Source organism: Aplidium turbinatum, chromosome 1 (assembly GCF_918807975.1).
Source record: "Aplidium turbinatum chromosome 1, kaAplTurb1.1, whole genome shotgun sequence".
NCBI lineage: Eukaryota > Metazoa > Chordata > Ascidiacea > Aplousobranchia > Polyclinidae > Aplidium > Aplidium turbinatum.
Genome location: NC_137472.1, coordinates 12347845 through 12362904, shown reverse-complemented (window position 1 = coordinate 12362904; position 15060 = coordinate 12347845). Strand labels below are relative to the sequence as shown.

At 37.0% G+C, this 15060-nt stretch overlaps 1 protein-coding gene across 1 annotated transcript; it reads right to left on the bottom strand.

Annotated features, from left to right (window-relative positions):
• Positions 1–30: 30 nt before the first annotated feature.
• On the bottom strand, positions 31–3163 carry LOC145780419 (uncharacterized). The gene is made up of 7 exons (XM_082592081.1): positions 3015–3163; positions 2876–2929; positions 2286–2354; positions 1871–2115; positions 1158–1317; positions 370–461; positions 31–242 (listed from the first exon to the last, which is right to left on the bottom strand). Exons 4-7 carry the CDS (start codon positions 2072–2074, stop codon positions 156–158), a joined length of 543 nt encoding a protein of 180 aa, XP_082448207.1. The 5' UTR covers positions 2075–2115; positions 2286–2354; positions 2876–2929; positions 3015–3163; the 3' UTR covers positions 31–155.
• Between the last annotated feature and the right edge of the window lie 11897 nt (positions 3164–15060).

Here is a 15060-nt window from a genome sequence, read left to right as displayed (position 1 = left end):
GCAGCTATCTATGTATTCAACTTCAAAAACTACACATCAAAGAACATGTATTTAAAATGCGAAAAACTCAACGGTTGTATTAGTGTTTGTACGTGAGGCCGTGATGGTAATGTTCGGTGTAGACGAGCCAGCCTACACGAGGTTGGAATGTCAGGTCAGCATTCAAATTGGCTCGCTTCCCCGTCCGGCTCGCAGAGTTGGTCCTGTTCCAACATGATCTTGTTTTCATTTTCCTTGTGTTTCTGAAAAACAAGAACAGTGTAAACACTAGCAGCGTACTCGGGAGGATAAAAATGCGTTAGGCAAATAAATAAAAACTTAGGCTTAAATGAAAATTCCTTAATCGCTGATAAACGTTCTTATATTTACCTGTAGACCCTTTGGAGCATTTTTTAAAAAATCCGTGATTGCACCATCAAGTTGGTGTAGTTTTCCATCTTTGTTTAGTGTAAGCCAACATTCTGAAAAAGAAAAGGTATTCATTAATCTTTCTTTTTATCTTTAAAACCATTAGGTAAAGTATGTTTATGACGTACCGCGCCGTAAAAATAAAAAAATGAATGAATTTGACATACTTTAGTATATCACAGTATATCTCTTTAGCTATTTAGAAGTTGTATTTCAATCAAACAATATAATATAAAATAATTAAGGAGCGCTCACAATTATTGTCAACAGCTATTGGTTGACACTTTACAGCAGGGCTACTCTACTGGCGGATCGCGGTCCGAATTCGGACCTTCTGGGTGTTGATGGTGAACCTTAAGCTTTTGGAAGAATAACCTCATTGCCAAGTTTCAGGGCTTTTTTAAACAGATTTCTACTGGGAGGAAGCAATTTTTACTGAGATTATCCTAGTTGCTGAGGGGCTGCGACATCCAGACTCCCCAACACTTTCTCAGAAATCCAATGCGAGTTACATTTTACCTCAAAAAGTGGTTTGGTACAGATAATTTAACTTTCGTGGTTGCGTGGAAAAGAACTTATTTACCGGACTGCTAAAAATGTTCAACTTGTCAACCTGGAACATTGTTAACATTAGTTGAGTAACCCTGCTCTACAGAATTGAAATTGTTGGGAAAATAATGTGGTTGATGTCAATTGTGAACACTCCCATAACAGGAAAAGGTAACGAAATTGCTAACGTGATGGCTTACTTGTGATAACGGAGTAAATAGAAAGGGGTTGTAGGGATTTTTTCCCTTTCTTCCCCTTCAAACTATATTGGGACCAAAGTTCGCTTGTCCCAATCTTCCTCAACATCAAGCGTAGACAACTTGCTGGATTTCTTCCTCCGAGCGCACAGAGAAAAGTAGTCTACAAATAAAAGTTATAAAGCTTTGGTACAGAGTTTGCTTTGTTAAACCAGAGAAATAAAACAGAGTAATCTTAGCGGGTTTAACATAATGTATTGCACACAAAAATGTAACATAATTAAAATAAACTCAAACGTTTTCGACACGTACGTGTGTCCTCATCAGGAATTACTAAAATCTGCAATGTTCTGATCTTCTTCGTCGTATGAGCTGTCCTCTTCCGGACTATATGTTTGGGCATGATGTCATCAGCCATTCGACAGTCTCGTCATCCAGGGTCTTCAGTCTAAGCGTTCCATGTGGTGGTTGATGGATTGGGCAGTCATGGACGACATGGTCTACTGTCTGGTGAGGACACACGTACGTGTCGAAAACGTTAGAGTTTATTTTAATTATGTTATATTTTTGTGTGTAATACATTACGTTAAACCCGCTAAGGCTACTCTGTTTTATTTCTCCATGGTTTAAATAAAAATTAGTGATAATTAAAGCAGATGATGTCGAAGAAAAAACATAGCCGAAGTAAAGTACTTCAAAATATAATGTCTGCATACCAAGTTCTTTTTGAAATCTTGACTATTGTCCAACTTGCCACAAAACTCTTCAAAGTTTAGGACATCACGAAATGGCGCCAGGTTTACATCTACAGGTTCAGGGTCTGCAACAGCCGAAGTACTCAGCTTGTGCAAATATACCATCTGCGTTTGCTGGTTCTCCAATATGTTGATCAGCTTTGCACTTAAAATTTTTAGGTCCATTTCAATTTTGTCAAGCCTTCTCGTCGTTGTGGCTTCAAATGCTGTAAAATTTTTGCGATGAGCTATGCGGTCAAAACTTTAACAGTTTGAAATCAATTACAATCAAGTACTTGTATTGAGTAGCCTACAACTGTGCTGGGTACATTGTACAAGAAAAAGGTATCAAGTAGCACTGTATTCTAATCACGCTCAAGAATAGCATACCACTCACCAGTTAGTGCAAGAGATGGTTCGTCGGTGATCAAATTCCGTCTATTATGTGACGACACAAGACTTCGCACTAAAAAAGTTATTAGTAGAATACAGTGGTGTAACCGGCTACGGTTGCTAATTAATTCTTCAATATTTTGAATAAAAATTATGTTACAAATCTCTTGCAACATTCCCAGATATGATTGATTGCATTTTATCCTTCTAAGTGGGAAAGCGTCTTGTACACTAATAATAGAGGACACTGCGTAGAACAACTTCTGCAGTCTGCACCCACCATGGAGTCGACTGTATAACTGTTTCCAAATGGATTTATAACTAATGTGACTGGAATTTAATGCTACCCATCACTCCTGATGGATTACTGGGTAGAGGTTATCGTTGTAAAGTTCGTTGCCCAAGGAAACAATCTGGTGTTGGAAGGTTTTGAACTCGACACCTCTCGATTCCAAAGCCAGCACGTTAACGCTACACCAAAGTTGTCAGCTCATGTTAATACCATACTGCTATACAGATTAGAATAGGCTTGGCTATAACCATGTAGAAAATATTGTCATCTCAACCACAATACACATACATGCAAATACATACATGGCAATTCAGATGGAGCGTGACGTTTCTTTCCAGTACTCGATCCTGGCTTGCCTGGTGTAAATAAGAAAAAAAATTATTTAATTGACATGTTTCAACTTTGCAGAGATTGGTAGGAAATTATGAAAAATTACTGTACTTGATGGAGTACAGTCTTCATATTGTGGCGGTATCGGTAAAGAAAATGAAGAGTTCAATGTAAGCCTCTTTGTCTGATGTCCTTTATCATCATCGCTATCTAAACAAAAAATGAAGTTTACCGTAAACTTCAAATTACAACGAACATGTTTTCTGTGTAGTACCTAGCATTAAAAAGTCCGTCTGCCACTATTGGGACAATCTATTTCGGAGAATTCGACTCGGTGAAATCGACAGCCATTTTTGAAGATTTCTAAAATCCCACAGCGGCATATGTATATTGAAAGGAATTAGTTTATAATAGAGGTTATTTACCAAAAAGTCTCAGCCAGAAACAAAAAAAAAAACAGTTGTCAAACGACGTTTCATGATTAACAACAGAGGTTAATAAAATAAGTCTCAGCGAAAAAAAGCAATCTGGGCAGAAACAGATCCAACACTGACTGCAACGCAGTGTTCTATATAGATAAGACAGCAGTGCCACTGTGCCAGTCTATGATATTTCAGTAATCAACGTAGGTACTAGGTAGCACAGTTAAGACTGACTGAGGGAGGGCCGCTAAAACCAATTACCCTCTTCCATTAATAATATCTACTTGTTTAAGCACAGGTATATGGTCAAACAAAGGGTGTACTGTAAGATTGTACATGTACTGTCACGGAATTGTTTTCAGCGTCTCTCCCTCAGCCAGTATCAACTTACTGTGCTAAGTACGTTGACCACTCTCTGTATATATGGAACTGTGTAGCTTAAAGTTTTCGGGTAATAACACAAAACAGCTTTGCGCCATATTTATACATGTACAATCACTAAAGTAAGATCGCAAGAGTCTGTTTCCCTCTATGAGGGTTCGTCGGGAGGTACTTACTGACGAACTCTCGTAGGGGGAACAGACTGTTGAGTGTTGATATCTACATTAAATTTAAAATTAAATATAGAACTACATTCAATAAATTTTTCTTAACTATTTTATCAATTGTTTATCATCAACCTTCGTCCTTCAGAGTCAGAAGAACTTAGGACTTCTACTCTTCTCTTCCTACGCTTTCTGATGGTCAGATCTTCTTCTTCCAAGTTCGAAGTGTATTCTGCTTGCTCTGACATCGCCAAAGCAATTTTATAGTCATCTGAAAAATAAACAGCTAGACTAAACTAAATATAGTTATCAGGTTATCAATAATTTACTTCATGCAAATGTTATCAATACTTGTCATAAAGAAATTGACTACAAAACGTTCTTCTTGCCATAAACACAAAATTTGTAGCAGTATAAAAATATATTATTTCTTACCATTACACCCAGGACTCTTATTGCATACAATGTCCATTTCTCCTTATCCACAATTGAGCATTTTTTAACGTGGTAGCTTGCTCTAAATGGTGGCCAATAACAATGACCTAAATTGGTAGTCTGCAAAGTAAATAGCAATTAATACCAGCAGTCAGTACGCCATTTATAAACCAGTTAAGTGAATTTGGTATACTGTACTAGCTTAAAAATACACAAGATCAACACCTGTCAAAAAGTGGAATTGGTTTTACTATGTTGTTGAACAAAGACACAAAACTGGATAAAATAAATTTTCAAACAATTTACCAATGTTTGCTTTGCAGCCAAATTAACCACTAAGCCAATGTCGTCCATCAACTTAATAATGGTGCTCACCTCATTTATAACTGTCCATGGACTTGGTACAACCTGAACAGCATTTTCCCCTGTAAACTCAACAATTGTATATTTTGCCATTTCTTGACACTAAGTGATTACTTTCCTGAAATGAAAATTCAAAACAGATTGACAATTATTAGGAAGGCAAGAGCTTACCCTTCTCTCAAGTTTTACAGGCATGGTACGACATTTGTGTCATTTAGGGCGATTTTTTGTCACTAAAGGTACTTTTTTTAAAAACAGAGAGAGACTGTTCACCAGGCATTTGGTAATAAAATTAATTTGCGTTCTTCTGGTGACTATTTACTAGGTTACCTCGTGATGTTAAAGATGATAACTAGCTTTTTTTCCGACGTTTCGTCAGTCAGCACGACTGACTTTATCAAGGTGGCTAAAACAGGTTAATACAACCTGTTCAGCAACGATGGCACAACACAAAAACATACTGATAAAATGAGTAAAGTAAAGCAGCAAGAATCAGAATTAAAACACGCAACAAGATACCTAGTTTAACCTCTAGGTATCTTGTTGCGTGTTTTAATTCTGATTCTTGCTGCTTTACTTTACTCATTTTATCAGTATGTTTTTGTGTTGTGCCATCGTTGCTGAGGTGGCCGGTCGATTGGTCGAAAGACATTTGGTCGACAGACATTTGGTCGACAGGACGTTTGGTCGACAGACAATTGGTCGACAGACACTTGGTCGACAGGACATTTGGTCGACAAGACATTTGGTCGACAAGACATTTGGTCGACAAGACATTTGGTCGACAGACATTTGGTCGACAGACATTTGGTCGACAAGGCATTTGGTCGACAGGACATTTGGGTTACAGTTAGGGTTAGGGTAGGGTTAGGGTTAGGTTAGGTTAGAGTTAGGGTTAGGATTAGGTTAGGGTTAGTTAACCCTAACCCTAAAATGAATCGTTCTGTCGACCGAATGTCCTGTCGACGAAATATCTTGTCGACCAATTGTCTGTCGACCAAACGTCCTGTCGACCAAATGTCTGTCGACCAAACGTCCTGTCGACCAAATGTCCTGTCGACCAAATGTCTTGTCGACCAAATGTCTGTCGACCAAACGTCCTGTCGACCAAATGTCTGTCGACCAAATGACTGTCGACCAATTGTCTTTCGACCAATTGACCGGGTACCGTTGCTGAACAGGTTGTATTAACCTGTTTTAGCCACCTTGATAAAGTCAGTCGTGCTGACTGACGAAACGTCGGAAAAAAAGCTAGTTATCATCTTTAACATCACGAGGTAACCTAGTAAATAGTCACCAGAAGAACGCAAATTAATTTTGGTACTTTTTTTAGTTGTACCAATTAACAAAAGAAATGTAGTTCACCAAAATTTCATGGTTGTGGGGTAAGTTATAAAGTTACCAAAAGTTAACTTTTGTGTTTTTAGGTTACTTTTTATTTGTTTAGTCACTTTATTTTGCATACTTTTTTGCCTTATTCCCCTTTTTATTTATCTTGCATTGCTACTGGAGAGATGAATTTATAATACATTCTATGTAATGCCAAGACTTTTAATATATCTTCTACTATGATACGGAGTTTAGGTTTGCACGAGCCCATGCATGTTCGTATTGCTAGTACTGTATTCCCAAAAACTCGTAAATGTGAAGTAATTTTTTGGGGTGAAACAAATTGTGTTAACTTGATTGACAGAAACTTTCTGCCAGAAAAAGTAAAACATTACATATAATATGTATAATTTGAATTTGTATTATATATAATTATGATTTTAGTACAAATTGAAATAAATTTACATGCTTTTTTATGTTGAATTGCTGCCATTTCTTTCGCTTTCTTGTTTATGTTGAGTAAAGTTACATTTTGGTTACTTTTTCCCAAATTCAAAGTCACTATTTTGAGTTTTTACGTTACAAAAAAAAACCGCCTTAAACTTATATATATACGAAAAATATACGAAGCATAGTAACATATTTTTATGCAAGCACTTTGGTCAATTCTTTTATAATATTTATAATACAAGGCAAACGCATGACACAGACAGTACTAAGCTGATAATTTGAGTCATACTTCACACTGGGGTCCACGTCTTTTAGGTGCAGGCAGTTAGGCACCGGTCAAATTAAGGCATGCACACTGTTGCGTCAAGATATTTAGGTACAGAGCACTGTGGCGCCTGTTCATTTAGGTGCTATTCCTAATAAAGTCTGCAGATTATTTTTTTATTTTTTCGAGGTTGTGATGGAAAACCAAATTACTCTTCACTCAAGCCTACCACCCGCTTGAATATAGGCTACGATATATTTTTTACTGATGTGTAGTGTGGGACTTAGCTAAAAGTGAACTCAGTCATGTTCGGAAACTTGAATAATTTATTGATACAGTATTCGCCGACACAAACCTGGACTATCAACAAATAAATGCACACACATTAACAAAACAACATATTTTTCTGTTCAATATAACATTTAATGTGAAAAGCATTGCGCTACTTGCCAAGCTGATACAATCTGCAGACTTTATTAGCCTACTACATAATTTTTCATTCAGGCACGTTACCTTTCAAGGTTTTGCCACCTTTTCCCGTTCATTAACGTGCTGGTAGGTCTATATCGATTTTTGTAGTTAGTATCTTTTTCGTTCCGAACGCGTTAATGACAAAAAATAAAATGATTGCTGTGACAGTGTTTGCCAAACGAATCATTACATTTTTGCTCTCAACAAAGTTAGTTAACAACAAGTTAGTTATATACAATGCTTCTTTTAAAAAAATGGTAATGGTATGTAAATGTAATGCAACTCAAATTAAAAATTGACTACAAAAATGCACTTCGAGTCAAAATTTAGTTAAAAAAAGAACGCTTCCGGGTAGTATCGAACTCAGTTCCTCTAGAATAGGAGCCGACGACGTATCCCAAGCGCCACAAATCGAGTTGGATAAAATGGTTGGATTAGAACTTATATAGGCTACGCGCTTCTCGTCTTTTGCTTTGAAAGAGAAAAAGAAAAAAATGACTGTATAATGACGTAATGACGGTCAAATAGTGTTTCAGATTCAAAGACCGGCGCCGGTCGAATAGCCACTGCCTTACTTTTTTGTGCGTTGAATCCGATATTCGGTACTTTTCTGTAAAGTTTACAAATAAACAATGCAAAATATTAACCGAATTCCACAATTTTGTTAGGCAGACTTTGAAATTCTATTGAGAGGAGCGATTTGCGGGAAAACCCTGGTTGATCGCATTCAACTCGAACCCTGCATTCTTTTTTTTAGGCTAGGTCCAGCCACTCATGCAGTTTGTTAGAAAGGGTTGTAATTGTTAAAGCATGCCGATTCACTTCTTTGAATTTTTTTCAATTTATTACAATTTGCCTTGAGCATTCAGAAAGAGTGGTGGAATAATTTCTTTTTTTAATATTGATTACTACATTCTTTACTCTTTACTTTTTTTTCTAGTATTGAAATCGGTTAATCAGTCTTCGAAATTAGCATATTTTTACTTCGGCAAAAACGTTGCCGAGGCCAAACGGCGAAAGTTGAAATTGCCTCGGCAATTGCTGTGAACGTTTATCACGAAAAAACTGTAGGCTACCACAACATGTAAAACGAGAAGCGAAAAATATAATAGAGTAGTCTATCAAGACCGCATTGTTTGATTTGTTGTGATGTAATAATACCAAAAGTAGCGATAAAACGAGCAACGCGATACCCACGCTGTTACGATAATTCATGTTAAATAACTCATGGGGGGGAAGTATGTTAATTTTGGGTTGATTCAACGTTCGAGTCAGCACAAATCGATTTAATTTTCCCGACCGGTTGTATTGCGTAACAACGCCCAATAAGAAATGACGACGACGACGTCATTTCTTAAGACGCTTGAAGCTTAAGCTTGAAGACGCAAAACTGCCCGTTCATGAACGCGCGATGTCATATGATCGGAAGCATTACTTTTCTTTACTGCCGAAGTACCATTTATCCAATTCCATACTACTTTTTTATCTGGGCCCCGTAGCTTTTCTAATTCCGATTTGTTTCCGTCATAAAATTCTTTACAAATTTTGCAAAATACTACACTAACTTTTCCTTCTGTCCCCTCTGTTTCATAACCTACCGTATAGCAGGTAAATTCCATATTTTAACTGTATCTACTCTTCCTTTATCATGATTTATATTGGCAATGACACTGGACAAGAACAAGCATTCGATGAAAGAATAACTTATTGCGTAATAATTAAGCCAGTATTTATAAGGTTGCAAACTTTTTTTATGGTTCACATGAGCATTGTCAGCGTATAAAATTGCACCTGTTGTTGTTAAAAATGTTACGCAACCAGACATCTATCACAAACCGCAATTAGTAACCAAGCTCACTCTAAAGGTTAACGCGTTAACCTATTACTTACATGTATTCTACGTCTGTTGATGTTGTGTGGTTCGTTGTGAAAGCGGCGCGATCATTTCTGATACAGCTGGACAAGATAACGGAAGGCGAAGTGCAATAAGGAGTAAATGCTTACAATAATTTGACGTCTACTGGCGTTGAATCAATGCAAATAGGGTAATATTTCTATAAGCGCCGGCGAAGTACCGTAGAAAGTAACCCAAATAAAAACATTAAGCAATAGTAAGATTGAATCAATCTCCTAGTCTGGTTTGGTCTGAGAAAATTAGGGTTATTTTTGTAATCTTGTGGTCCTTACACGCGCTCGTGTGGCCTCTGCATTTTTACTGCCGAGGCTAATGTGCCATTCATGCATCTGCCTCGGCAATCACCTCGGCAATTGCCGATTGCCGAGGCTAATTTCGAAGACTGGTTAATTCTTTACTTTTTTTGGCACTATTGAATATCGGAATATTCTTTACTTTTTCACTATCAACTCTATCGACATCATACGGTTTATATAATCATACGGCAGAGCAGACCAATTGTACTAAAATGTGCAGGCAGTGCACACCATTCCTTGTTATGCCCTACCATGACATGTCCTACGGTATGTCCTGTCATGCCCTGCCTACACATTTTAGTACCTGTACAACCGGAGCAGACACTAGCCAAGCACCACTTTGAACTGTCAATTTACATAAAACATATTATTACTCGGAAATATCTACGGTAGGCTAAAGTACAACTCCAAATCACTGGCGATGTAGATTTGCCATTTTAGTTAAGATGGAGCTTTACAGTAGGTACCGTACTGATAAGGTGAATTACATTACTAACCACGCGCTGTAAACCAGAAAGATTTTTGAATCTACGATAATAATCCTTATTTCAATCAAGATTTATACCAAACATTCTTACCTTTCAACACGGTACCGTACCGCCTACCAGTGCTGCAACCCGCAGGGCAGCAACGCAATCCGTACAAGCAAGTAAGCAACTGAGAACTGATTACTGAAGCAAGTTGATTTAGATTAGTTAAATCAACAAATTGGGTTGCCAGACCCACAATAATTCTGTAGCAAAACTGTTGTCGCAAAATCGCCGAACGCAGTGAAAACTCGCCAACTTTAGACATTACAAGGATTTCAAGTCTTTTGGTTAAATGTTTAATTCAGTCCGTCATCAGATAAAAAAAAAATTCGCGACTTTGATACAAAACTACAGAAATTCTGCGGAAAAATCAGGTCTAGTCAATCACTGGGTGACAAGGGTGACTAAAAAAAGGGTCAGCAGATGAGTCAACGTCATACTTTTAATCTAGCCTGGTGGCTAGGCAGTTCTACTGTCAATTTTCCCCGGACATTTAAGCACATTTTAACATATTGACTAATCGCCAAAAGAACTTAAAGCCCAATCAGTTTTCAAAATTTGCCAAAAAAGAGCCAAATTGCCGAACCATAAATTTGAAGCCAAACGTCTTCAAAAATCGCAAGATTTTTGGATTTTGGCGATAAATTTTCAACATGGCAACCTTTCAACTTTATTTTTATTCAAACCTTATATCTGGTAAACTGGCTTAGTGAAAGACATTATTTTGGAGGGGAGTCAGGGGGCATGTTACAATTCTCAAGATTTCTATGCTGTGCTGTTGTACCATATCCCAATGAGTTGCACAGACCCAGATTAGATTTTTGCATTTTTATGGTTTAATTTATAACTTCTACAAATACAAGTAATCCTCAACAAGTTACTGTATATTGTCAGGAACTTTATTTTATGCTATTTTTACTGTTTGATCGTAATTGTTTAATATCAGTAAGCGAGACCACTTAAATTTACAGTAAGAACTATCGTTAAAACATCACATTAATTTGCGACTATAAAATGTCATGAAGTTTCCTTTTTCACATAACGTAATAAAAACGTGTAAAGACACCTACAAAAACACATAATCTAACTTATATCCTAAACAATGCGGAGGAGCGTGGTTGATACCAATCTACTTGAGTGGAGAATTCTTTTTGTTTATACCGTCCTTGGGAGGTAGTTTTACCTAACATAGATTAAAAATTGCCCAAATGAACGAAAGAGCTTCAACACGTTTAATATACGTGGAAAACACGTGTTACTTTTCAACAGATGGAAACGTGCAATACACGTGGAAACAACATATAATCAACATACCAAAAAATTCCGGTAAAACATCCTTCTGCTCGGGTGAACATTTTTTCTCTTTTGTATGCCCTCTTCTTGGTGTGATTTTACCTTATATACCTTAAAAATTAGTCAAATAATCATAGGATTTTGAACACGTGTAATATACGTGGAAAACACGTGTTATTTTTGCAAGAGTTACATTCACAAAATAATCCCTGATAAAACTTCTAGAATCATATTTACACACTAGTCATACTAAATGATAGCTAAAATATGTCTCTAAAAAAGTGTTTTTTAAACAAGTGAATTTTTGTTGGTGTACACAAACTCCTTAATAACACCTGAATTCTACCTAAGATACCATACTACCTAAAATCAACCAAAAATCAACGTGTAATATACGTAGCTTTCTAGCTGGGAATAGAGTAATTGCTAGAATAGAAGATCATATCCATTATGAAGTTCAGTGAAATATATGTTGGCCTATGCTGCTCATCAATGAGTCACCTTTGCAGCATTTATTTGGATTATTTGGAAAGACATCTGGTCCAGAAACATTCATTGGTGAAATTGGTGATATTCTGTGGTCAAACCTTATAGCCTTGGAGATCGTATTGTTTGATAAAATTGAAACTCCCAGTTTGCCAAAATTGGACAATTCAAAGATCTAAGCACAGACCAGATGTACCTTTTGGATATCTGCCATGCAATCTGTTCTGGGAAATGCTCTGAAACACTCTTACACAGAGATCGAGGGAAATATAATCTTTCACTGGAGCAAATCGAATGTGCCGCTATAATGTTAGTAATACCCATCCATCAGAAGTTGTTAAGACATTGACACGATTCATTGCGACCAAGGGCCTGTATGGTTTGCACTAAGATGACCACAGATATCAGCGATGCTCCAGCAGTAGGCTACTTTTCCTTATGATACAACTCCGTCGTGGACTTGAGGCACTAGAAGTGCAGTCTGTCATCGACAAATCGATGCAGCTCACCTTGAAAACTTGCTTTATGCCATGTTTCATGACAATAGACCTGCCATTCGTGAGGTAGCTGTTAGGCGAATTTTGAAAGCACGAAAGCTTTCATCTACAATAATATCAAGATTCCATCGTCCCGCTGATCAACTTAATCTTAATGCAATGGATTATATTGATATGAACGACTGGACACAGATTGACGTTACTGAACCACCATTATTATCATCCAAGAACTAAGACTCTAAGAGTGAGGATCAACTTTGTGATGCAATAAAGTCAGTCCCAGCAAAGTCGTCATACACATCGCAGACTCAAGCCGTTGAAACAATGATTCGTGTAGTCGCTGAGGTCAGCCTCAAAACTGTCGGAAAGGAGAAAATGAACTCTATGATTTATTCTATCTTAAATGCAAGGAAGCAGCGGCCTATGTTTGAATCAAACAAAGACTGTGTTGTTTAGCCCAGGTGTGTATTTAACTCATTACATTTCAATTGTCTTTCGTTTTCACTGCAGCCTACCTATTGCTATAATTTACCGTGAAATAGAAAATTGTGTTTTTTCATACCACCTGGGGTAAGTGGTTAGGAGCACACCATCACATTGAAATTTTAACTCTTCATTTAGTATGGCAAGCCTCACCTAAATACCGATTTATGCGACAATCCGACAATTTTATGTGAAAATTGACCCACCCTAAATTGTGCACTACCATATAATCTGATTGATAAATAAAGTTAAATAAATAAAATACACATGCTGACAATAATTTTTTAATTTTTTTTTTCATTTGTTGTTCACCACTCACGTGCATGAATTGTTAATAACGAATCTTGTTTTTCTTTTAAGTAGACGTCAATAGCTTAACCTTTGTTTTACTGCGCATAGTTTTACTCATTGGATTTTAATGAATTTTAGATATTTTGTTGTGATAAAACGTTGTTTTGTGAATTTTTAGGGTCGTAACATGTCTCTAACGGAAGTTAGGTCATGCCCCTTTATGGAACATTGGTAGTTTTCCATACTAGAATTGCAACTTTTTACTCCAGTGATTTAGAAGTACGTCTCTCTGGTAAGAGAAAGTGGTGAAAAAACATCCATTTATTTGTAATTATGCACTGACGAGTGTGATGATCTTTCAAACAAATTTTGCCACGCTCATTGGTTTGGTTTTGAAACTTTATCCTCGGACTAACAAGCCTTGATAGGTTATTCCTTGTAGTTTTCGCATACTTGTAGAGGCTTTTGACGCGGGCGGGTTACCAAGATTCACAGAGCGAAGTTTTCCGATTGTTGAAATGTTGTTGCCAGGAAATTATTCCATCCATTAGATGCCGCTGAACAGAGAGCAGTTCTTAGAATGCGTTGCTTGAGCGCACCCGAGAGTCGAATCAGCGCCGCTTAGACTTGAAGCTTCTTCGTTCACATCGTCACGCGTTAACCAACTGAACTATCGGGGCCTCATTGAAAAAGATGTTGCACTTTGTGCACATACTTCCTGTATTCTTTCTGCACCTGCTGCACCTACCATGGGTTGCTGCTAGCCCAAAGAAGTGGTGTAAGGTAGGCCATGAAAGCGTACATTTTGTGGTAGTTAAGAAGAAACAGTATTTGCTGTTGCACGGTATTCTTGAAAGTTCAGCAAAGCAAATTACTTGTATTCTAAAATCAACATGCGTTTTTTTCGACCTCAAGCTTGAATTGAATCCTTCATACATTTCGTGGAGTTTCACTGCTGTTGCTACTCGCAGGACGGTTGAAAGAATAATTTGGGCCCGGTAACAATGAGATCCTGGGGCTCCACATAAATTTTTTTATAAAAAAGAGCACCATATCTCAAGGATACGAGGTGGTTTCTTCAAACACCCGAGACCCTCGAAAAGGTTTCCAATCCTTGAATCATGCCGGCCCAAGTTTAAAAGTACTCCCTTAACCCCCTGTTAACGCTACTGGCTACTCGGGGTTCCCTTCTTTCATCTTGACAAGTGATCTCATCCACATATTCAGCTTTGTCCAAACTGTTCAAATAAACTACTTCTTTGCTGAGAAAGAACTTAGAGCTTCGAAATTTTTATAAGAAGTTAAAATTATTAACTTAACAATAACACAATCCTACAACACATAAAATGTAGGCTGACTTCTCCAACATAAAAACGCAGCTGTATTATTTTGTGAAAAACTGCTACATCAACTTTCTTATTCTTGACTGACAAAGGCCTTGTACTTCAAACTGTGCTACCGAAAATCAGCAAAATATGTATAGAAAACTGCCATTGTACCACTAAGGGAACTTAGGCTACCCCCCACAACAGCCTTACATCAATTCTTTCTATACGTGGAAAAGTGATTATGTATGTCTGGTAAAACTTCAGATAGACTTGGAAAGATTTCAAAACGAGAATTGCTTTTTGGATTCACAAGTTTAGCCGAGCCAGAAACTGCAATTTTTATGAAATTGGGGTTGTAGAAGTTTTCGAATAAGCAAGATATATTTTATTAAATTAGTCAGAAGAGCATAACGACCCCTTAACATGGCACAAAATAAATTATAATAATTATACTATAAATTAAAGGTGTTTAAACAGCACCGAAAAAAATTGTTCTTTTTGTGTACCAATGGCAGGAAAAAGGTTATAAGGTTCATTGATTTTTTTACGCTATATCTGTGCACCTTCACATAGGCTAATCAATTGGTGTATTTATAAAGTAACGTAATATTTTATTTAAACATTTTTTTAATTCAACTTCAATGTCTTTTGTAAATATCGGTGTCTATTGGTAGTTCGTATTGTCCAGGATTTTGGCACTCAAACTACCAAGCTCGTCAATTGACGCATTTCAAGTTTCATTTCATTTTCCTTATTGC